The sequence below is a fragment of the Gobius niger genome, assembly GCF_951799975.1.
Source record: "Gobius niger genome assembly, chromosome: 5".
NCBI lineage: Eukaryota > Metazoa > Chordata > Actinopteri > Gobiiformes > Gobiidae > Gobius > Gobius niger.
Window position 1 is genome coordinate 463,296 of NC_136856.1, and position 24,457 is coordinate 487,752.

General features: G+C 46.4%; 1 protein-coding gene across 1 annotated transcript in view; it reads right to left on the reverse strand.

The window, feature by feature from the left end:
* Positions 1-24,457, reverse strand: part of LOC306963441 (matrix-remodeling-associated protein 5) — a gene marked incomplete at both ends in the record, with an annotated part of 97,557 nt that overhangs the window by 26,045 nt on the left and 47,055 nt on the right. Inside the window, 6 exons of the mRNA XM_079557008.1 lie at positions 517-737; positions 3,169-6,138; positions 7,454-7,605; positions 7,671-7,909; positions 8,214-8,343; positions 12,663-12,799. Of these exons, the coding sequence (XP_079413134.1) occupies positions 517-737; positions 3,169-6,138; positions 7,454-7,605; positions 7,671-7,909; positions 8,214-8,343; positions 12,663-12,799 (3,849 nt within the window). The remainder of the gene's footprint in view (positions 1-516; positions 738-3,168; positions 6,139-7,453; positions 7,606-7,670; positions 7,910-8,213; positions 8,344-12,662; positions 12,800-24,457) is intronic.

The window sequence follows — 24,457 nt, forward strand, 5'->3', positions numbered from 1 at the left end:
TCTCGTACCTGTCTGTGTGTCTCGTACCTGTCTGTGTCTCGTACCTGTCTGTATCTGTGTCTGTGTGTCTGTACCTGTCTGTGTGTCTCGTACCTGTCTGTGTGTCTCGTACCTGTCTGTGTGTCTCGTACCTGTCTGTATCTGTGTCTGTGTGTCTGTACCTGTCTGTGTGTCTCGTACCTGTCTGTGTGTCTCGTACCTGTCTGTGTGTCTCGTACCTGTCTGTATCTGTGTCTGTGTGTCTGTACCTGTCTGTGTGTCTGTACCTGTCTGTGTGTCTCGTACCTGTCTGTGTGTCTGTACCTGTCTGTGTGTCTCGTACCTGTCTGTGTGTCTGTACCTGTCTGTGTGTCTCGTACCTGTCTGTGTGTCTGTACCTGTCTGTATCTGTGTCTGTGTGTCTGTACCTGTCTGTGTGTCTGTACCTGTCTGTGTGTCTGTACCTGTCTGTGTGTCTGTACCTGTCTGTGTGTCTGTACCTGTCTGTGTGTCTGTACCTGTCTGTGTGTCTCGTACCTGTCTGTATCTGTGTCTGAGTTGTGTGAAGAACAGCTGGTCCATCGTGGGCTGCTGTGGTCGGTGCTGATGGTGTCGGGAGAAGCCTGAGTTTCCTGTAGGGGGCGCTGTAGGCCTGGCTGTCTCCGCGATGATCTCCGGGCGGTTTGTGACGGGAGCCTGGACCCACGGGTGCTGGAAGGGCCACGGGCGAGCGGTGGGCGGAGGCTGGAAACCTGGGACTGCATTAGAGAGAAAGAAGTAACTTTGGAGACACAGCCGGTTGGTTTAGTGGAAGAGACGATTTAATGTAGAAGTTTGAGAAGAAGCTAAATGATCTTTGTATTTATACCATTGTCAGTGAGGATTCTACTGTCAACTGGCCTGTGTTCAAACTGTGTAACGCACACTCCTATAGAAATAAAAACAAACCATGAGTCTATTTTGAAACCATTATTAGGCCCGAGCAACGGACTAATTAATATCGTTAACGGGGGACGAAAACGCAAGAATTCACGTAGCAAACGTGAACCGATTCGCAAGTAACGGGTCAATACTTAGTGCTCCGCAAACTCTAATTTTGGGTGGGGTTCGCGAGAGAGAATAATAAAAGTTGGCTCTGTGGCGCCCCCTCAAACAGGCAGTTTACATTGAATCAATGGATCGCAAAAAAAATCATCGTACAAAAGTGACATTGGCCAGGGACATAGACCATGTCAGGCCCGAACCTCAAACCTTCAAAATCGTCCCTCTTGAACTTCTGGCCCTGATCCCCGAGTTTTCAATGGAAAGCCTCTAGTTTTGGCCAACATGTCCCAAACCCATGTGGCTTTCAAAATCATCTTTTTTTATTTATTTTTATTATTGGCCGTGGTCATGACAAGGCCGCAACTGAGAGGCAATTTTCAGCAAATTTCAAACGCAGCCGCTATCGCCAAAAATGCCTTTAAAGTGGCTTGTAAGTGGCTTGTAAGTGGCTTGTAAGTGGCTTGTAAGTGGCTTGTAAATGGCTTGTAAGTGGCTTGTTAGTGGCTTGTAAGTGGCTTGTAAGTGGCCCGCCCATCCTCCGTGAAAATAGCCAGAGTACTTTGCCTGGCAGCATGTTGGACTCAGTCAGAGTTTCTCCTGAATTCGTCAATTTTCCAAATTTCCCCTTTATTCACAATAGCCACAGTTTTCGACTCGTACGTATTTATGCTACCCCTCTGTCACTGAAAGATGTTTTAATTTGGACGTTTTTGCCGCCACATTCAGCTTTTTATGGACTGTACAATCACAGGAAGTTCAGTTAGGCTGGTTCCTGTCCGTCTCTCTGTGTGTTCCTCGTACTATGTGTCTCACCAAACTATTGCTTCATATATCGAGGGTGCTTTGGGCGGCCAGGGGAATTTACCCTAATTACAAAATGATTCAATATATTATTTTCCAAACTGTAAATCGGTTATCTGCAAATACACAACTGCAATCTATCATAAGATTAATGTAAAATCTGCTGTGTCATTTACAGCCTGTGTAGCTCAGTTGGTAGAGAGCTGGGTTCCTGTCCATAAGACGGCTGGATCGATCCCAACATTGACACTTTTTGGGGGGGGGGGGACTTAGAGAAGCCTCGCTCTCATCAGGCCCATGTTTGTCTGGACTTTCAGCTCTCAGTGATCGCGTGGTCGTCTCAGGTGAAGGCAGTTGCTCGTCTAAACACAGCTTTGACACTTTTCTAATGCTTTCTCTCCTTTTACAGGCTGCTGCACACATCGTCCAAGAATAGGGCATTTCATAAGATATTTATCAGTTCGGCTGTCACATTTCCTATACTTGTGTAGCGTCATAAAGCGTTGGGTTCCATGGGACTGCAGGATCAACTCTGACTTTGCCTCTTTTTTTTTTTCTTTTTTGTTTAACTTGACACCACTCGGAAGAACATGAATCGGCAAACTATAGTCCCACCCTCACGAAAAACAAGGAAAGAACGCTTTCACAATATGCAGAACTAAAGAGAAAGAAATGGGGAGAGAGGAGGGAAACAATTGAGGCAAACACTGGGGAATATGTCGAAAAACAATCGGAAAAATGTATGAAGGCGACATGACCTGAAATGACCTCTCCTCCTGTGGCGTGCTGAGAAAGACATTTCTTCCCGATAATTTAGTGAAGAGTAGCCCACATCAGGCCCACATCAGGCCCACATCAGGCCCACATCAGGCCCACATCAGGCCCACATTTCAATGGAGTTACAGCTCAGTGATAGTGTGCTGGTCTTTGGTGTAGGATGTTGCCAGTTCAAATATGTCTTTGACACTTTTCCAATAATTTCTCTTTTCTTGCCGGTGCAAGAGTAAGACGAGTTTGGGTGAGAGAGAGTCAGGGCTCGTGCAAGGGGCGAGAGTGAGCGGGGTGGTGAAACATCAGATTTCCCGTCAGTGGGAGCGTTTGTTCCCAATTAATTTTTGTCACTCTCTGTGATTGACAACTGGAATCCTTGCTCACAGGAAAAAACTTGCAGAAAGGGTTAAGACGAGAAGCTGGAAAAATTAGAATATTGTTCAAAAGTGCATTCATCTCAAATTTAACTGTGAAACTAATATATCATAGACTCACTACATGCAAAGTAAGATATGTAGAGCCTTTATTTGTTGTTTTGATTATTTTAGTCTGTATTGTTAGTTTTGGTCGTACCTGGTTTGGGATACGTCTTTGGCCTATATGGGTAGACGGGCACATGCAGGTGAGGTCTGTGCTGCTGCGTAGGATCGATGTGAGGACTCTGCTTCGGTCTGTGCTGCTGCGTAGGATCGGCGTGAGGACTCTGCTTCGGTCTGTGCTGCAGCGTAGGATCGATGTGAGGACTCTGCTTCGGTCTGTGCTGCAGCGTAGGATCGATGTGAGGACTCTGCTTCGGTCTGTGCTGCTGCGTAGGATCGATGTGAGGACTCTGCTTCGGTCTGTGCTGCTGCGTAGGATCGATGTGAGGACTCTGCTTCGGTCTGTGCTGCTGCGTAGGATCGATGTGAGGACTCTGCTTCGGTCTGTGCTGCAGCGTAGGATCGATGTGAGGACTCTGCTTCGGTCTGTGCTGCAGCGTAGGATCGATGTGAGGACTCTGCTTCGGTCTGTGCTGCAGCGTAGGATCGATGTGAGGACTCTGCTTCGGTCTGTGCTGCTGCGTAGGATCGATGTGAGGACTCTGCTTCGGTCTGTGCTGCAGCGTAGGATCGATGTGAGGACTCTGCTTCGGTCTCTGCTGCTGCGTAGGATCGATGTGAGGACTCTGCTTCGGTCTCTCGGGTGTTTGCCCTCTCTCCTGGTGTTGCTGATGAAGCCAGGGATGCACCGAGTAAACCCCTCCCTCCACTTTAGGTTTTGCCGTCACTTTTGGAACAAGCGGAGGCACGATTTTTGTCTCCACTTTGACGATCCTCGACGACGTTCTGGGCTGGTTCGGCAAAGCAGGTTTTGGCAACGCGACGGCTTTCGTCGTGGGGATGAAGTGCGTTGTCGGAGTCACCAGGACGAACTCTTCAACTTTTTCTTCCGCTCTTTCTAACAAACCCGTCACAGTAGCCGGCAACAGGGTCGGATCAACTTCACTTTCCTGGATCGCTTGAGTAGTTACTTCCTCATTTGAAACATCTCCATCGTAATAATCTCCATCTTCTTCCTCGATTTCGTACTCGGCGCTGGAGTCTGTTGTTTGAGCGATTGTGGTAGCGGCAGTAGTAGTAGTTGTAGTAGTCGTAGTCGTTGTAGTGGTAGTTGTTGTTGTTGTAGTCGGGATAGGAGTAGTAGTTTGTGGCCGGTTAAACTGATTTTGTCGTAATCTCGGTCTCATCGGTCTTCTTCGTCCGAAAGGTGGTCGCCTCCTATTCGGGAAAAGACTGGAATTCCGTCTTTCTTCGTGATAAACTTTATGTCGAGTAGCAGGAGTTGCAGTGGTCGCTAACAACGCAGGAGCAGGTTTGGATGTCGAAGGTTCGGGCGTTTGAGGAGGTGGAGTTTGCGAAATGGGTGCAACACTTTCGGTTCGGACGTCCACATCGCCTTCCTCAGTCGTAGCGGCCTCTGTGGTCGCCGTAACCCGTCCGGCGGTCGTCGTCCTCTGCGTGTGCGGCGGTTCTGTTGCCTTCGCGTTCGCCTTCGCCAGTATCTCCGCCCATCGACTCGGATCGAGCTCTTTCACGGACTTGTTGGGCTTGCGTTTCGGATCCTTGACCCTCACCCTCTTGGAAAGCGGAACCTTCCTGGGGTATTGCGTGGCGGACGGTCGGATGATTTCCTGGAAGTCTCCCGAACCCTCTCCTCCCTCCTCCACAGCGTTCGCCTTCAAAAGAGTCTGTTTCGCTTTGTCCGTTTTGACCTCGACGATGTGCGCGATCATGTCCGCGCCGTACAGGTTGGAAGCCAGACAGCTGTACTCGCCGGCGTCTTCTTCCGTGACCTTCTTGACCACGAGAGTCCCGTTGTCCATGACCTGCACGCGCCTCGTCTGTTGCGTCGGCAGCAGGATCTGGTTCTTAGGGAGGAACCATAGAGTCTGGCTCGGCTGGACCGAAGTGACCTGACAAGGCAGAGCGAACGAGCCTCCTTTCTCCAGTTGGAACTTCTCCCCGTTAAACACCTTCGGACTCAGCGACTTGGCCTTCACCGTGACTCGAAAGGGCATCAGCTCCACGCCGGCGTTGGTCCGGACCATGCAGTGGTACACGCCCGCGTCCGACAGAGTCGCGTTCAGAATCACCAGTTCCCCGTTCGGCGTCGTTTCCATTTTGTCGTTGGAACTTTCCAGCACCGTCATGTCCGGGAGCGCCCACTCCACTTTGAGGAGCGGGTCCGACGACACGACGCTGCACTGGAGCCGGACCTTCGAGCCTTCGAGCGCCGTCTGGACACGCCCACTCTCTCCTCCGCGAATCATGGCCCAGGAGGGAGCGAAGGCGTCCCCGTCTCCCTCTTGTCCCCTGTAGCTGTTGATGTTTTTGCTGATCACGGTCGTAAAATCCATGGCCAGCTTTTTGTTGTTGGTCTGCGGCCGGTTTAGCTTCAGAGTGATCCGCGGCTGGAGCAGCCATGACGGCCCCGCAGACACGTAGCCCTTTAGTTCGGTGAAATAAGGCGAGTTTTGGTTGATGACCTGCGTGTACTGGTACGTCACTAACGTCGCGTTGCCTCTCTGCTGGCCCCGCTCCAAAATGGCCGGGCTTTCGTAGTAATACGCCACGAGCTGCCACAGATTCTGCAGCGTCTCCCGGTCGATCTCGCAGTCGAGCGTCACAGCGAGCGTGACGTTCACCGAAACCTCCTCCGGGGTCTGAGCGCTCGTGCTCCAGGACACGTCCGAACTCTCCGCGGGCCGGCGCACGTCGCAGGCCACGTCGGCGTGGTTGGCGTGGCTGTCCGACAGAACGAAGGTCAGCTTCCCCAGTGGCTTCTCGAAGTCCCGGGTGTACGGCAGGTCTGGCTCGGGCTCGGGGTCGGGCCACACGGGGCTGTCCCGGAGTTTGAGCGGGGATCTGAGGTCGGGCCGGTCGCAGGTGAGCTGGTCCGCCGTCAGGTCCAGGAGGTTAGAGCCGTTCAGGGGCTGAGGAGAAAAGCACTGAGGGCAGGTCTCAGCGGAGCCCGAGTCCCGGTCCTTCTTACACTTCACCACACCTGCAAGAACAGAGGGGGGTCAGACAGGTCATCTGAGCCTTTAAAGGAACAGGCCACCGTTTTTACATACTGAGATATGTTCTTACCTGAGCTGTGACGAGTTCTTTAGGACCTGTCTGATCTTCAGTCACGTAAACACAGCGCAGACGGCGTTAGTAGTTTGGCATCCGCACAGTAAAGTGAAGATTACTGCGCGGATTTCGAACTACTCCTGGTATTATTACGCCTTACAATATAGTTCCCCCTTTTATCTGCTTAGAAAATCCACATTGTTTAATTGTGTGTAATTATACTTTGTAGTGGAACACTTCACGTAACCATATTTAAATAGGGGAAACGTGGAAGAGCTTGGTAGCTTCTATCTTGACCTGTTTTGGAGCTATAGAGGAGAGAGGGAGAGGCTAAATGCTAACGCCGTCTGCGCTGTGTTTACGTGACTGAAGATCAGACAGGTCCTAAAGAACTCGTCACAGCTCAGGTAAGAACATATCTCAGTATGGAAAAACGGTGGCCTGTTCCTTTAACCTCTAAGCCCCGCCTTAAACTAAAGTTCAGCTTTATCCAAAATGTACCTGCCAAATGTAGTACAATGTAATGTGCTGTGTAATAACCTGTACCTTTTGACTTTGGATCATGGGTTTTAAGCTTCAGTTTGCAGATATAGTGACACAAATTCACACTAATCTATTTCTGTATGAGGTCAATTAAAACTCACTCCAGTCGCCATAAATATTGCATTCCAAAAGACCCGAAGTGCCCCCTTGCTTTTGGGCGGTCGGCTCTGTTCTGATGTAACTTTACATGAATCAATTCAAAGGTCAGGATTAAGGTGAGAGACAAAACAACTGGTTTCAAGTGTAAAACCCGTTGTTTCAAACTCTTTCTGCTCTAAAGTGTTTTTCCAACAGTCAAAGCCGTCGCTCTGGGGCAAACGCAGGAAGTCTGGCAGCTGCTGCGTGTGTCCGCCAGATGTCACGGAATGTTTTTGCAAAGTAAAACAATAGTAAACAGAGCATTGTTTGGAAAGAAGGAGGAGAAAATCAGAAATCAAAGTCAGAAGTCTGAAAGAGAGTCTGTGAGCCAGACCTCGGTCCTAAACAGTGTGATGTATGATTCTGTGCACATGCCGCAGTAAACATACGTGTGCGATACATGAGGAAGTATCTGCACCTGCTGACGGAAAAGGACGACGGATTTGCAAAGATTTAACTAAGTCAGCAGATGCCTTTACAAAACATCAAAGGGTTAGTAAATAAAGCCAGAGGACATGAATGGATGGATGTGCAGAACCAGGAGGACGTGGTGTTAGTTTGACCTGGATGCTCCGCTCCCCACTGGACCATCCAGCGCAGGCCGCAGTGACAGGCCCAGGGGTTGGAGTGCAGCGACAGCAGCTCCAGACGAGGGGCGGAGGAGAGAGCGGCCGCCGGGAGCTGCTCCAGGAGGTTCTCCGACAGGTGCAGGTGCCTACAGGACAACACAACGTCACAGGGATCTACAGCGCACTCAGCCACAGGTCCAATGTGTCTCACTTTAGGCCGGAGGTCCAGAAGGTGCCGAGCACGGACAGCGTGATGAAGGCGTGTGGGTGGACCTCCCGGAGCAGGTTTCCCTCCAGCTGCAGCAGCTTGAGCGAGGTCAGTCCGGAGAAGGAGTACGGCTCGATGAAGGAGATGAGGTTATGGTCCAGGTGCAGCCGGACCAGCCCCACCAGGCCCTCGAACAGCCCCGGGCTCAGAGACGTCAGCTTGTTATAGCTCAGCTTCAGGATCTGCAGCAGAGAGACCACACACGTTACAGACACATGTTCTATCTGCGGGTTCCAGATTCACGGCCGGGAGCTTTGACAGTTCAGAGATCGGGATCGAGATTTGTTTTATCCGTCTGTTAGTCCTTCTGTCTAACGGACATGGACGGGGAGAGGATCGCGGGACAGAAGAGCAAAAATACAACTGAGATCAGAAAGTGAAGAATAAGATCCATCAACTGAGACGACGCCCCAATACGAATAAATAAATATGAAGAAGGAAAGGTTTTCGAGCTCTGAACTCCAGCGTTAGTGTTGACCCTGTTACCTGTAAAGAGCGCAGGCCGTAGAAGGCTCCTGATTGGACGGTCTCGATGTCGTTGCCGTGGAGCATCAGCATCTCCAGTTGCCGTAGCGCCCTGACCTCCGACCCCTCCACCTCCGTCAGGCTGTTGTACCTGGAGCGACAGGACAGGGGGGACAGAGAGATGAGGAGACAGGCTCTTCACTGGTGTCCATTTCAAAGAGCCGTTCAAAAGACTGGCTCTTTTTAGTACAACATTTAACCCTCACAATATGTAAGACGCATCGAGAGGGACTGATATTTAGTCTAAATCTAATAATAGAGGCTGTAACTGTAGCTTTGCCTCGTGTGGCTCCGCTGTTGGGCTGATTCTTGTGTTCGTTCAGGGAGTTCTGGGGAAAATTGACTGAAATAAAGATCTGTCTCTTTACACAGTTGAGATCCGGGTCGAACCGTTCACCTTAACCTCTTCACTCCCGCCTGAACCGAGAGGATCTTTTTCCTCACGTCCTCAGATTTTTTATCCATCATTTTTTTGTTGGGTATTCAACTCGTTTTTGTAACTTTTTTGTCATTTTTTGGGTCATTTTTTGTCACATTTTTGTCTTTTTTTTCGTCAATTTTTTCTTCAATTTTTTTATCACATTTTTGTCACATTTTTTTGTACGTTTTTCGTCAGTTTTTTATCTTTTTTTTTGTCTTTTTTGTGACATTTTTGTCATTTTTCCGTCAATTTTTCGTCACTTTTTGTCACATTTCCATCATTGTTTTCGTCTCGGTTTCGTCTCGGCGGGAGTTAAGGGGTTAAAGAGCCGCTCGGTCACATCACGGTCAGGACTGTCTTCAGGAAAACCCATCGCTTTAAGAACTCCTTCGTTACAACTTCTTCAGTTTCAATCCATTTGAAGATGTTTTTTCAGGCCTCATGTAAAGTCTGTCCCACCATGTAACACAATGCTGTGAAGAGAGGTCAGCTTCAGCTTCAGCTTCAGCTTCAGCTTCAGCGAGGTTCTCCTGACCAGACCAAGAAAATTCATCAAATTTCTATATTTTTCCTGCGATAAAGTTGGATAAAGTTTGACAGTTGCATGAATAGTTTGTTTGAGGACATAAAGCTGAGCTCTATCGCTCTCTCTGCAGCCGTTACAGTAAAAGCTTGTAAATAATCAGCACACGCAGCTCGACCACAGTTTCTCTCTCTGTTTCCCTCATGTCGACATAAATCCTTCACTCCGCCGCGTGTTGGTGGTCCATGTGCTTCACAATTAAAACCCGCACCATGGGCTCAGTGACAGATGAGCTCTTTAAGCTCGGGTCTAATCCGTCCCTGAGAGGAAGTTGGACGCAGGTTTGGGGAGTGGACGTTTGGACAGAAAGACTGAACTATGGCTGATCTTTGGTGAGAGATGAAGGTCTGAGAGTCTGTGCTTTTCTCCATGAACCAGAATCATCAGTTCAAACGGCTGCAGGGGAAGATACAACGTGACTACAACAAAAAAACAGAGCACACTGTCCTGCACTGACAAGGGCCAGTGCAGGACACCACGCTCTGAAACAGGGACAAACCCAGGAGGCCTCCCAGAACATGCTGCTCACCTGAACACAAAGTCACATAAACTCTCACCTGGAAACAAAAAAATATACCAAACACCTTCGAGGATCGCGCTTCTCTATGGTCCTCATGGCGGGAGCTGACATTGCTGCAATACCACCCCCTGGTGGCCAGGGTGACAACAAGAGACACTTGGGAGCATTGATTCTAATGGGACTTCAAACGTCCCAACAATGGCTTAAAGTCTGGCTCCAAAGAGTTTTTCTTTATCTAAAAATCGCTGTGACCCATGTGACCCATGTGACCCATGTGACCCATGTGACCCATGTGACCCATGTGACCACGCTGGTTTTTGTTTATCAGCCCGAAAGTTGGAAGCATTTCCAGTGCATGGACTGGCTCCTGAATGAGACCCACTCATCTTTATTATATCATATCTATGGTCTCGCACAATGGGCAGTTACACTTTCACATGAACATCTGTAACATGACTTTAAACAGTCAGTAGTTTAGAACAAGTGAATGTTGCTCAGTCTGTTTGAAGAGTGTACAAGTGCATTTGGAAGTATCAAGTCAAACCACATAAACCGAGGCGAAATGTGCGAATCAGCGCGAAATAAGCGTGAGACACTCGGGCGACTTCCAAACCTCAGCGTTTGTTTTCACCGTTTGGAGGCAGTTCTTCCTAAAAGCCGGACGTTCAGAGGCCGAGTCAGACGGAGCTGAAGTCAAACCCGCAGCATCTGACTCTGATGGAGTCGACGAACACATTCAGAAAGTGCTTTTGCAGAGAGTTTACATGTTCTCCCTGTGTCTGGATTCCCGTCATCAACTCTCAGACTTCATCAGAATTATCAGACCAAGGGCTGAGGCTCAAAGACGACTGATGACACGTCTTTAGAAACATGGAAAACCACAAGTCCAGTTGAAATAATTATTCATCTGAAGCTTTCCATAACGACATTATCACCATATTTCACTGAGCCCTCCTCGCCCGCTCTCTCTATGTCCTTAATGTCCCACAACTTCCTCCACTGACGGATCCCAAACCCTTTGCTCTGGGTTTTTACATCTTGTCACTGTGGTTTTCTTCACTTTCTGACTGGATGTTTTGAACCCCGTCCGGCCTGTGCTCCGTGACTGATCAGGCGCTGATTTGATTTATGAGCCTCGTTGGAGCTGTTGGACATTTCTCTCTCTCAGCTTTTCCTCGCGGTGGATTGGTTCTGACGGCAGCGTCTGTTTCAGGGTAAATGTTTTCAGTTACAGACGCCCCCAGAGGGAAAAGGGTCAAGTTTTCTCCTGTTGACACCAAAACCTAACGTCTGTGTTTGGAGAAATGGACAAAGCAGATCATGGTGATCCAAACCTCACTCTATTGCACCAATGTAACCGATAGAAAGGGTTTCACTGATCAGAAACGGGCCCTTTGTTTGTGGAGTTGCAGAGTTAAACAGCAGGTCACTGGAACTGAGCAGCTGCAGGGTTCATGAGCTGCTCTGATCTGTTGGACTGAGCTTCACACGAGCAGCAGCGATGGCAAAGGAGCCGAGGCTTTGTGGCTCTTTGTTCATCAGGAGGTGAACACAGCACAGCAGCACTGGGATGGACACGAGCTGGAAATACAGTGTTTTTATATATATGTGTGAGGAACCGCTGTGTCTCCTCTGAGCCTTTCACTGAAACTCCCTCTGCCTCATGGGCTTTATTTTAAATGATTATTTAAAAAGTGCCTTTTATTGATCATATAGTGAGTCATCTGGCTGCTGTTATTAGGAGTAACTAAGTGTTTTGAACGGCTCTTTGAAACGGCTCCTCGTAAAGAGCCGTCCATCCCGTCACTAAATTGAGTCCAGGAAGTGGGGACGTAAAAAAAATCCTAAAAGTAGTTTCAAAGCTAAATATGAGTCTGAGCAGGTATCCATACTTTCTGTGTTTCCTCCTCCTGCTCAGGAAAGAACCTGCTAATGCTAATGCTAAATCTGCTAATGCTAATGCTGCTAAAGCTGCTAAAGATGCTAATGCTAATGCAACTTTCTGTATCTCTGCTGTGATGAGCTGGAAGTGATGGGACAGTCGACGCTAGTTTCCATAGCATTTATATGCAAACTGTAGAATTAGCAAGTGTTGCTAATGTTAGCTTAGGGCCCATTCATTCCTATGGCTTAGCCTAGCCGAGCGGCGTCCATTGGTTTACATGTATTGTAACGTAAAAGCCCCTATGGACGGGTGCTGAACCTTAGCACAGGTGCTATAACACTTTAAACAAGGCATCTGCTTGTAGTTGATAAATAAATAAATAAAATGAAAACACATGTGTCAGTTAGTATTCGCTCTTAAGCCGTGTTTCCTCGTTTTACAGTAAAGCAGTGTCTGTGGTAAGATCACAGAAGATCCACCGTCCCTTCAGCTGATCACAGCAGATACAGACTTCCTCTGCATCTGGAGCTGAAGAAGTTGTAACTCCTAATGTTGCTCAGTCTTTTCTTTCGATGAGGTGAATTCAAAATGTACTTATTGTGTATTTAATATATTTGCTGAGTACATGTACCTGACGTCACTGCATACAGACAATAACGTGTTCTAAGGTCAACATATAGTCAGAGGTTTCTTTCTGTACATGACTCATGCTGATGTTTAGAGGGATTTTAATACTTGGTTAAATCCTGAAGTACAGCATCAGCATTTGGTTATGAAAATCACAGCTGAAAATGCAAGAGAGCACATTGGAGCTTTTGTTACAATAATGTCTGAAGGTGAGTCTGAATAAACGGTATTGTTTTCTGTAGTGAAACGTTCCTACAGCAGAGATACTGTGTATTGACTCAGTCCTCACGGTCGGACTGAAGGGGCTTCTGGTGGATGAACGTCTCTGCTGTGAGTGAAGTTTCCAGGACAGTGCTGCACACGTGTGTTCTTACCCCAGGTTGAGCCTCTGCGTGTCCCGGGGCAGAGTCTTGGGGACCGTGGCCAGGTGCCTGAAGGTGCAGTGGACCTCTCTGAGCGCGGGGCAGCTGCAGCTGCGCGGGCAGGCGGGGGCCGCACACGCACACGGGACCTGGAACACGGGAACACGTCTGGATTATCCACAGATATGTTCAGCACATGTTTTCCACTTCCTCGTCTGGAAAAGTGGGATTGCTCAGGTCGGAGGAAGAGGCTTCACGATGACGGGCCAAATGACTCTGAAGAGCATAATGTGTTCGACAACAGGGAGACATTATCCTGTACATCTTTTACTAAGTCAGCGTTTACTTCAATGTTCTGACAACAGGGAGACATTATCCTGCACGTCTTTTACTAAGTCAGCGTTTACTTCAATGTTCTGACAACAGGGAGACATTATCCTGCACGTCTTTTACTAAGTCAGCGTTTACTTCAATGTTCTGACAACAGGGAGACATTATCCTGTACATCTCTTACTAAGTCAGCGTTTACTTCAATGTTCTGACAACAGGGAGACATTATCCTGTACATCTCTTACTAAGTCAGCGTTTACTTCAATGTTCTGAAACTGGAGAACGTTCTTACTGGAGCAAAGACTGCTCAGACTGACAGTCAGTATCTTCACACAGACACGATTAACTATGAAACAATGACTGAAAAGGGTTTTGGCTGAATTGAAACTCTTATTACAGTTTATACAACTTTCATTCATTGTGTATCATCATCACTTCCTATATGCACACATGCATGTAATGGAAACATTAAAGTCAGGAAGTACAGTCAGGAAGTAACTGCTCAGAGATCCCACAGTGCTGGGCTCCTGCTCAGATGTTGATTTGGTGAATAACACTCGGGTAGATGGTCAATAACGGTGCTTAATTTGATTTGAACTCATGCCCCCGATTTTCAGTTTTTCAGGGTAAATATTAATATAATATCTGATATAAATGGTGTTTAATGAGAGTTTTCCGGCAAATGTTTTGGCCGGTTCCCCGAATCCATCACATCAGACACAAAGTGTTCCTGAAACTATAAATGAAGCACTTTATTAAACAGCGATCACAGAGCAGCAGGATCAGCACTTCAGCCTCGAGCCCAGCGGAGGAAAAGCTAAACTTTAAAGACTTAAAGATAGTACACTTTATAATAACTACATCTTTAATGCCTCACTCATAATGAATCGTTTTCATCCTTGACTTATTCCTTTGTTAAGTACTTATTAAGTGTTAATCACCCTTAACTAATGCATTGTTCATGATTAATTAAGTGTTAACTCATCATTTATAAAGTTAGTAATTACTATAAAGTGTAACCAGTTCCATACGCGACCGCATACTGTTCCAGGATCAGCTCCGATATTCGATCCCGGTATCGAATCAGTGCATTTTTAACCCCTATAATGAAGACCGTGTCAGGTGGATCTTTACATTAACCATCAGAGGCTTCTCATTATTCACCTTCTTTAGGGAAACATGAACGTCTAACACGTCCTGCTCCAAATCCTTCTCTCTGTGTCTTATTTGAATGTTTGGATGGAAATCCTCCGTTTATTCACGGAGCAGTATTTCTCTCTCCTTTATGCTGAATGTGCATCATAAACCACATCTTTGTTTATGTGAAGTTTATGTGAACTTCCAAAAGCTCACAGAAGAAAATGAAACAATCTGTTGCCACTGCTCTTTTTGTTTTCCTCAGACTCCTCAGTTTCTCTCAGACTCTTCAGTTTCTCTCAGACTCTTCAGTTTCTCTCAGACTCTTCAGTTTCTCTCAGACTCTTCAGTTTCTCTCAGACTCTTCAGTTTCTCTCAGACTCCTCAGTTTCTCTCAGACTCCTCAGTTTCTCTCAGACTCTTCAGTTTCCCTCAGACTCTTCAGTTTCTCACAGACTCTTCAGTTTCTCTCAGACTCTTCAGTTTCTCTCAGACTCTTCAGTTTCTCTCAGACTCCTCAGTTTCTCTCAGACTCTTCAGTTTCTCTCAGACTCCTCAGTTTCTCTCAGACTCTTCAGTTTCTCTCAGACTCCTCAGTTTCTCTCAGACTCTTCAGTTTTCCTCAGACTCCTCAGTTTCTCTCAGACTCCTCAGTTTCTCTCAGACTCCTCAGTTTCTCTCAGACTCTTCAGTTTCTCTCAGACTCTTCAGTTTCTCTCAGACTCCTCAGTTTCTCTCAGACTCTTCAGTTTCTCTCAGACTCTTCAGTTTCTCTCAGACTCTTCAGTTTCTCTCAGACTCTTCAGTTTCTCTCAGACTCTTCAGTTTCTCTCAGACTCCTCAGTTTCTCTCAGACTCCTCAGTTTCTCTCAGACTCTTCAGTTTCTCAGACTCTTCAGTTTCTCTCAGACTCTTCAGTTTCTGTCAGACTCTTCAGTTTCTCTCAGACTCTTCAGTTTCTGTCAGACTCTTCAGTTTCTCTCAGACTCTTCAGTTTCTCTCAGACTCTTCAGTTTCTCTCAGACTCTTCAGTTTCTCTCAGACTCTTCAGTTTCTCTCAGACTCCTCAGTTTCTCTCAGACTCCTCAGTTTCTCTCAGACTCTTCAGTTTCTCTCAGACTCTCTCAGTTTCTCTCAGACTCTTCAGTTTCTGTCAGACTCTTCAGTTTCTCTCAGACTCCTCAGTTTCTCTCAGACTCTTCAGTTTCTCTCAGACTCTTCAGTTTCTCTCAGACTCCTCAGTTTCTCTCAGACTCTTCAGTTTCTCTCAGACTCTTCAGTGTTTCTCAGACTCTTCAGTTTCTCTCAGACTCTTCAGTGTTTCTCAGACTCCTCAGTTTCTCTCAGACTCCTCAGTTTCTCTCAGACTCCTCAGTTTCTCTCAGACTCTTCAGTTTCTCTCAGACTCTTCAGTGTTTCTCAGACTCCTCAGTTTCTGTCAGACTCTTCAGTTTCTCTCAGACTCCTCAGTTTTCCTCAGATTCCTCAGTTTCTCAGACTCTTCAGTTTCTCTCAGACTCCTCAGTTTCTCTCAGACTCCTCAGTTTCTCTCAGACTCTTCAGTTTCTCTCAGACTCTTCAGTTTCTCTCAGACTCCTCAGTTTCTCTCAGACTCCTCAGTTTCTCTCAGACTCCTCAGTTTCTCTCAGACTCTTCAGTTTCTCTCAGACTCTTCAGTTTTTCTCAGACTCTTCAGTTTCTCTCAGACTCCTCAGTTTCTCTCAGACTCCTCAGTTTCTCTCAGACTCTTCAGTTTCTCTCAGACTCCTCAGTTTCTCTCAGACTCTTCAGTTTCTCTCAGACTCTTCAGTTTCTCTCAGACTCTTCAGTTTCTCTCAGACTCTTCAGTTTCTCTCAGACTCTTCAGTTTCTCTCAGACTCTTCAGTTTCTCTCAGACTCTTCAGTTTCTCTCAGACTCTTCAGTTTCTCTCAGACTCCTCAGTTTCTCTCAGACTCTTCAGTTTCTCTCAGACTCTTCAGTTTCTCTCAGACTCCTCAGTTTCTCTCAGACTCTTCAGTTTCTCTCAGACTCTTCAGTTTTTCCTCAGACTCCTCAGTTTCTCTCAGACTCCTCAGTTTCTCTCAGACTCTTCAGTTTCTCTCAGACTCTTCAGTTTTTCCTCAGACTCCTCAGTTTCTCTCAGACTCTTCAGTTTCTCTCAGACTCCTCAGTTTCTCTCAGACTCTTCAGTTTCTCTCAGACTCTTCAGTTTCTCTCAGACTCCTCAGTTTCTCTCAGACTCTTCAGTTTCCCTCAGACTCCTCAGTTTCTCTCAGACTCCTCAGTTTCTCTCAGACTCTTCAGTTTCTCTCAGACTCTTCAGTTTCTCTCAGACTCTTCAGTTTCTCTCAGACTCTTCAGTTTCTCTCAGACTCTTCAGTTTCTCTCAGACTCTTCAGTTTCTCTCAGACTCTTCAGTTTCTCTCAGACTCTTCAGTTTCTCTCAGACTCCTCAGTTTCTCTCAGACTCCTCAGTTTCTCTCAGACTCCTCAGTTTTACCCCAGACTCTTCAGTTTCTCTCAGACTCCTCAGTTTCTCTCAGACTCTTCAGTTTCTCTCAGACTCTTCAGTTTCTCTCAGACTCCTCAGTTTCTCTCAGACTCTTCAGTTTCTCTCAGACTCCTCAGTTTCTCTCAGACTCTTCAGTTTCTCTCAGACTCTTCAGTTTCTCTCAGACTCTTCAGTTTCTCTCAGACTCTTCAGTGTTTCTCAGACTCCTCAGTTTCTCTCAGACTCTTCAGTTTCTCTCAGACTCTTCAGTTTCTCTCAGACTCCTCAGTTTCTCTCAGACTCTTCAGTTTCTCTCAGACTCTTCAGTTTCTCTCAGACTCCTCAGTTTCTCTCAGACTCCTCAGTTTCTCTCAGACTCCTCAGTTTCTCTCAGACTCTTCAGTTTCTCTCAGACTCTTCAGTTTCTCTCAGACTCTTCAGTTTCTCTCAGACTCTTCAGTTTCTCTCAGACTCTTCAGTTTCTCTCAGACTCTTCAGTGTTTCTCAGACTCCTCAGTTTCTCTCAGACTCTTCAGTTTCTCTCAGACTCTTCAGTTTCTCTCAGACTCCTCAGTTTCTCTCAGACTCTTCAGTTTCTCTCAGACTCTTCAGTTTCTCTCAGACTCTTCAGTTTCTCTCAGACTCTTCAGTTTCTCTCAGACTCTTCAGTTTCTCTCAGACTCCTCAGTTTCTCTCAGACTCTTCAGTTTCTCTCAGACTCTTCAGTTTTCCTCAGACTCTTCAGTTTCTCTCAGACTCTTCAGTTTCTCTCAGACTCCTCAGTTTCTCTCAGACTCTTCAGTTTCTCTCAGACTCCTCAGTTTCTCTCAGACTCTTCAGTGTTTCTCAGACTCCTCAGTTTCTCTCAGACTCCTCAGTTTTACCCCAGACTCTTCAGTTTCTCTCAGACTCCTCAGTTTCTCTCAGACTCTTCAGTTTCTCTCAGACTCTTCAGTTTCTCTCAGACTCCTCAGTTTCTCTCAGACTCTTCAGTTTCTCTCAGACTCTTCAGTTTCTCTCAGACTCTTCAGTTTTACCCCAGACTCTTCAGTTTCTCTCAGACTCCTCAGTTTCTCTCAGACTCTTCAGTTTCTCTCAGACTCCTCAGTTTCTCTCAGACTCCTCAGTGTTTCTCTCAGACTCTTCAGTTTCTCTCAGACTCTTCAGTTTCTCTCAGACTCTTCAGTTTCTCTCAGACTCCTCAGTTTCTCTCAGACTCTTCAGTTTCTCTCAGACTCTTCAGTTTCTCTCAGACTCCTCAGTTTCTCTCAGACTCTTCCGTTTCTCTCAGACTCTTCAGTTTCTCTCAGACTCTTCAGTTTCTCTCAGACTCTTCAGTTTCTCTCAGACTCCTCAGTTTCTCTCAGACTCCTCAGTTTCTCTCAGACTCTTCAGTTTCTCTCAGACTCCTCAGTTTCTCTCAGACTCTTCAGTTTCTCTCAGACTCTTCAGTTTCTCTCAGACTCCTCAGTTTCTCTCAGACTCTTCAGTTTCTCTCAGACTCCTCAGTTTCTCTCAGACTCTTCAGTTTCTCTCAGACTCTTCAGTTTCTCTCAGACTCCTCAGTTTCTCTCAGACTCTTCAGTTTCTCTCAGACTCCTCAGTTTCTCTCAGACTCCTCAGTTTCTCTCAGACTCTTCAGTTTCTCTCAGACTCTTCAGTTTCTCTCAGACTCTTCAGTTTCTCTCAGACTCCTCAGTTTCTCTCAGACTCCTCAGTTTCTCTCAGACTCTTCAGTTTCTCTCAGACTCTTCAGTTTCTCTCAGACTCCTCAGTTTCTCTCAGACTCCTCAGTTTCTCTCAGACTCTTCAGTTTCTCTCAGACTCTTCAGTTTTTCTCAGACTCTTCAGTTTCTCTCAGACTCCTCAGTTTCTCTCAGACTCCACAGTTTCTCTCAGACTCCTCAGTTTCTCTCAGACTCTTCAGTTTCTCTCAGACTCTTCAGTTTCTCTCAGACTCTTCAGTTTCTCTCAGACTCCACAGTTTCTCTCAGACTCCTCAGTTTCTCTCAGACTCTTCAGTTTCTCTCAGACTCTTCAGTTTCTCTCAGACTCTTCAGTTTCCCTCAGACTCTTCAGTTTCTCTCAGACTCTTCAGTTTCCCTCAGACTCTTCAGTTTCTCTCAGACTCTTCAGTTTCTCTCAGACTCTTCAGTTTCTCTCAGACTCTTCAGTTTCCCTCAGACTCTTCAGTTTCTCTCAGACTCCTCAGTGTTTCTCTCAGACTCTTCAGTTTCCCTCAGACTCTTCAGTTTCTCTCAGACTCCTCAGTTTCCCTCAGACTCCTCAGTTTCTCTCAGACTCTTCAGTTTCTCTCAGACTCTTCAGTTTCTCTCAGACTCCTCAGTTTCTCTCAGACTCCTCAGTTTCTCTCAGACTCCTCAGTGTTTCTCTCAGACTCTTCAGTTTCTCTCAGACTCTTCAGTTTCTCTCAGACTCTTCAGTTTCTCTCAGACTCTTCAGTTTCCCTCAGACTCTTCAGTTTCTCTCAGACTCTTCAGTTTCCCTCAGACTCTTCAGTTTCTCTCAGACTCTTCAGTTTCTCTCAGACTCTTCAGTTTCTCTCAGACTCTTCAGTTTCCCTCAGACTCTTCAGTTTCTCTCAGACTCCTCAGTGTTTCTCTCAGACTCTTCAGTTTCCCTCAGACTCTTCAGTTTCTCTCAGACTCCTCAGTTTCCCTCAGACTCCTCAGTTTCTCTCAGACTCTTCAGTTTCTCTCAGACTCTTCAGTTTCTCTCAGACTCCTCAGTTTCTCTCAGACTCTTCAGTTTCTCTCAGACTCTTCAGTTTCTCTCAGACTCTTCAGTTTCTCTCAGACTCCTCAGTTTCTCTCAGACTCCTCAGTTTCTCTCAGACTCTTCAGTTTCTCTCAGACTCCTCAGTTTCTCTCAGACTCTTCAGTTTCTCTCAGACTCCTCAGTTTCTCTCAGACTCCTCAGTTTCTCTCAGACTCTTCAGTTTCTCTCAGACTCTTCAGTTTCTCTCAGACTCTTCAGTTTCTCTCAGACTCCTCAGTTTCTCTCAGACTCCTCAGTTTCTCTCAGACTCTTCAGTGTTTCTCAGACTCTTCAGTTTCTCTCAGACTCTTCAGTTTCTCTCAGACTCCTCAGTTTCTCTCAGACTCCTCAGTTTCTCTCAGACTCTTCAGTTTCTCTCAGACTCTTCAGTTTCTCCCAGACTCTTCAGTTTCTCTCAGACTCTTCAGTTTCTCTCAGACTCCTCAGTTTCTCTCAGACTCTTCAGTTTCTCTCAGACTCCTCAGTGTTTCTCTCAGACTCTTCAGTTTCTCTCAGACTCTTCAGTTTCTCTCAGACTCCTCAGTTTCTCTCAGACTCCTCAGTTTCTCTCAGACTCCTCAGTGTTTCTCAGACTTTTCAGTTTCTCTCAGACTCCTCAGTTTCTCTCAGACTCTTCAGTTTCTCTCAGACTCCTCAGTGTTTCTCTCAGACTCTTCAGTTTCTCTCAGACTCCTCAGTTTCTCTCAGACTCTTCAGTTTCTCTCAGACTCCTCAGTTTTTCTCAGACTCCTCAGTTTCTCTCAGACTCCTCAGTTTCTCTCAGACTCTTCAGTTTCTCTCAGACTCTTCAGTTTTTCTCAGACTCCTCAGTTTCTCTCAGACTCCTCAGTTTCTCTCAGACTCTTCAGTTTCTCTCAGACTCTTCAGTTTCTCTCAGACTCTTCAGTTTCTCTCAGACTCTTCAGTTTCTCTCAGACTCCTCAGTTTCTCTCAGACTCTTCAGTTTCTCTCAGACTCCTCAGTTTCTCTCAGCCTCCTCAGTTTCTCTCAGACTCCTCAGTTTCTCTCAGCCTCCTCAGTTTCTCTCAGACTCCTCAGTTTCTCTCAGACTCCTCAGTTTCTCTCAGACTCTTCAGTTTCTCTCAGACTCCTCAGTTTCTCTCAGACTCTTCAGTTTTCCTCAGACTCCTCAGTTTCTCTCAGACTCCTCAGTTTCTCTCAGACTCTTCAGTTTCTCTCAGACTCTTCAGTTTCTCTCAGACTCTTCAGTTTCTCTCAGACTCCTCAGTTTCTCTCAGACTCTTCAGTTTCTCTCAGACTCCTCAGTGTTTCTCAGACTCTTCAGTTTCTCTCAGACTCTTCAGTTTCTCTCAGACTCCTCAGTTTCTCTCAGACTCTTCAGTTTCTCTCAGACTCCTCAGTTTCTCTCAGACTCTTCAGTTTCTCTCAGACTCTTCAGTTTCTCTCAGACTCTTCAGTTTCTCTCAGACTCTTCAGTTTCTCTCAGACTCTTCAGTGTTTCTCAGACTCCACAGTTTCTCTCAGACTCCTCAGTTTCTCTCAGACTCCACAGTTTCTCTCAGACTCTTCAGTTTTTCTCAGACTCCTCAGTTTCTCTCAGACTCTTCAGTTTCTCTCAGACTCCTCAGTTTCTCTCAGACTCTTCAGTTTCTCTCAGACTCTTCAGTTTCTCTCAGACTCCTCAGTGTTTCTCAGACTCTTCAGTTTCCCCCAGACTCCTCAGTTTCTCTCAGACTCCTCAGTTTCTCTCAGACTCCTCAGTTTTTCCTCAGACTCTTCAGTTTCTCTCAGACTCTTCAGTTTCTCTCAGACTCTTCAGTTTCTCTCAGACTCTTCAGTTTCTCTCAGACTCTTCAGTTTCTCTCAGACTCCTCAGTTTCTCTCAGACTCTTCAGTTTCTCTCAGACTCTTCAGTTTCTCTCAGACTCTTCAGTTTCTCTCACTCTTCAGTTTCTCTCAAACTCCTCAGTTTCTCTCAGACTCCTCAGTTTCTCTCAGACTCCTCAGTTTCTCTCAGACTCTTCAGTTTCTCTCAGACTCTTCAGTTTCTCTCAGACTCCTCAGTTTCTCTCAGACTCCTCAGTTTCTCTCAGACTCTTCAGTTTCTCTCAGACTCTTCAGTTTCTCTCAGACTCTTCAGTTTCTCTCAGACTCCTCAGTTTCTCTCAGACTCCTCAGTTTCTCTCAGACTCCTCAGTTTCTCTCAAACTCCTCAGTTTCTCTCAGACTCTTCAGTTTCTCTCAGACTCCTCAGTTTCTCTCAGACTCTTCAGTTTCTCTCAGACTCTTCAGTTTCTCTCAGACTCCTCAGTTTCTCTCAGACTCTTCAGTTTCTCTCAGACTCTTCAGTTTCCCTCAGACTCTTCAGTTTCTCTCAGACTCCTCAGTTTCTCTCAGACTCCTCAGTTTCTCTCAGACTCCTCAGTTTCTCTCAGACTCTTCAGTTTCTCTCAGACTCCTCAGTTTCTCTCAGACTCTTCAGTTTCTCTCAGACTCTTCAGTTTCCCTCAGACTCTTCAGTTTCCCTCAGACTCTTCAGTTTCTCTCAGACTCTTCAGTTTCTCTCAGACTCTTCAGTTTCTCTCAGACTCCTCAGTTTCTCTCAGACTCCTCAGTTTCTCTTAGACTCTTCAGTTTTCCTCAGACTCTTCAGTTTCTCTCAGACTCCTCAGTTTCTCTCAGACTCCTCAGTTTCTCTCAGACTCTTCAGTTTCTCTCAGACTCTTCAGTTTCTCTCAGACTCTTCAGTTTCTCTCAGACTCCTCAGTTTCTCTCAGACTCCTCAGTTTTTCCTCAGACTCTTCAGTTTCTCTCGGACTCTTCAGTTTCTCTCAGACTCTTCAGTTTCTCTCAGACTCCTCAGTTTCTCTCAGACTCTTCAGTTTCCCTCAGACTCCTCAGTTTCTCTCAGACTCCTCAGTTTCTCTCAGACTCCTCAGTTTTCCTCAGACTCTTCAGTTTCTCTCAGACTCCTCAGTTTCTCTCAGACTCCTCAGTTTCTCTCAGACTCTTCAGTTTCTCTCAGACTCTTCAGTTTCTCTCAGACTCTTCAGTTTCTCTCAGACTCCTCAGTTTCTCTCAGACTCCTCAGTTTTTCCTCAGACTCTTCAGTTTCTCTCGGACTCTTCAGTTTCTCTCAGACTCTTCAGTTTCTCTCAGACTCCTCAGTTTTTCCTCAGACTCTTCAGTTTCTCTCAGACTCTTCAGTTTCTCTCAGACTCTTCAGTTTCTCTCAGACTCCTCAGTTTCTCTCAGACTCCTCAGTTTTTCCTCAGACTCTTCAGTTTCTCTCGGACTCTTCAGTTTCTCTCAGACTCTTCAGTTTCTCTCAGACTCCTCAGTTTCTCTCAGACTCCTCAGTTTCTCTCAGACTCTTCAGTTTCTCTCAGACTCTTCAGTTTCTCTCAGGCTCTTCAGTTTCTCTCAGACTCCTCAGTTTCTCTCAGACTCTTCAGTTTCTCTCAGGCTCTTCAGTTTCTCTCAGACTCCTCAGTTTCTCTCAGACTCCTCAGTTTCTCTCAGACTCTTCAGTTTCTCTCAGGCTCTTCAGTTTCTCTCAGACTCTTCAGTTTCTCTCAGACTCCTCAGTTTCTCTCAGACTCTTCAGTTTCTCTCAGACTCTTCAGTTTCTCTCAGACTCTTCAGTTTCTCTCAGACTCCTCAGCTTCTCTCAGACTCTTCAGTTTCCCTCAGACTCCTCAGTTTCTCTCAGACTCTTCAGTTTCTCTCAGGCTCTTCAGTTTCTCTCAGACTCCTCAGTTTCTCTCAGACTCTTCAGTTTCTCTCAGGCTCTTCAGTTTCTCTCAGACTCCTCAGTTTCTCTCAGACTCTTCAGTTTCTCTCAGACTCTTCAGTTTCTCTCAGACTCCTCAGTTTCTCTCAGACTCTTCAGTTTCTCTCAGACTCTTCAGTTTCCCTCAGACTCCTCAGTTTCTCTCAGACTCTTCTGTTTCTCTCAGACTCCTCAGTTTCTCTCAGACTCCTCAGTTTCTCTCAGGCTCTTCAGTTTCTCTCAGACTCCTCAGTTTCTCTCAGACTCCTCAGTTTCCCTCAGACTCTTCAGTTTCTCTCAGACTCCTCAGTTTCTCTCAGACTCCTCAGTTTCTCTCAGACTCTTCAGTTTCTCTCAGACTCTTCAGTTTCCCTCAGACTCTTCAGTTTCTCTCAGACTCCTCAGTTTCTCTCAGACTCTTCAGTTTCTCTCAGACTCTTCAGTGTTTCTCAGACTCTTCAGTTTCTCTCAGACTCTTCAGTTTCTCTCAGACTCTTCAGTTTCTCTCAGACTCTTCAGTTTCTCTCAGACTCCTCAGTTTTTCCTCAGACTCCTCAGTTTCTCTCAGACTCTTCAGTTTCTCTCAGACTCTTCAGTTTCTCTCAGACTCCTCAGTTTCCCTCAGACTCCTCAGTTTCCCTCAGACTCTTCAGTTTCTCTCAGACTCTTCAGTTTCTCTCAGACTCCTCAGTTTCTCTCAGACTCCTCAGTTTCTCTCAGACTCCTCAGTTTCCCTCAGACTCTTCAGTTTCTCTCAGACTCTTCAGTTTCTCTCAGACTCCTCAGTTTCTCTCAGACTCCTCAGTTTCCCTCAGACTCCTCAGTTTTTCCTCAGACTCCTCAGTTTCTCTCAGACTCTTCAGTTCTTCCTCAGACTCCTCAGTTTCTCTCAGACTCTTCAGTTTCTCTCAGACTCCTCAGTTTTCCTCAGACTCTTCAGTTTCTCTCAGACTCCTCAGTTTCTCTCAGACTCCTCAGTTTTTCCTCAGACTCCTCAGTTTCTCTCAGACTCTTCAGTTCTTCCTCAGACTCCTCAGTTTCTCTCAGACTCTTCAGTTTCTCTCAGACTCCTCAGTTTTCCTCAGACTCCTCAGTTTCTCTCAGACTCCTCAGTTTCTCTCAGACTCTTCAGTTTCTCTCAGACTCCTCAGTTTCTCTCAGACTCCTCAGTTTCTCTCAGACTCTTCAGTTTCTCTCAGACTCTTCAGTTTCCCTCAGACTCTTCAGTTTCTCTCAGACTCCTCAGTTTCTCTCAGACTCTTCAGTTTCTCTCAGACTCTTCAGTTTCTCTCAGACTCCTCAGTTTCTCTCAGAC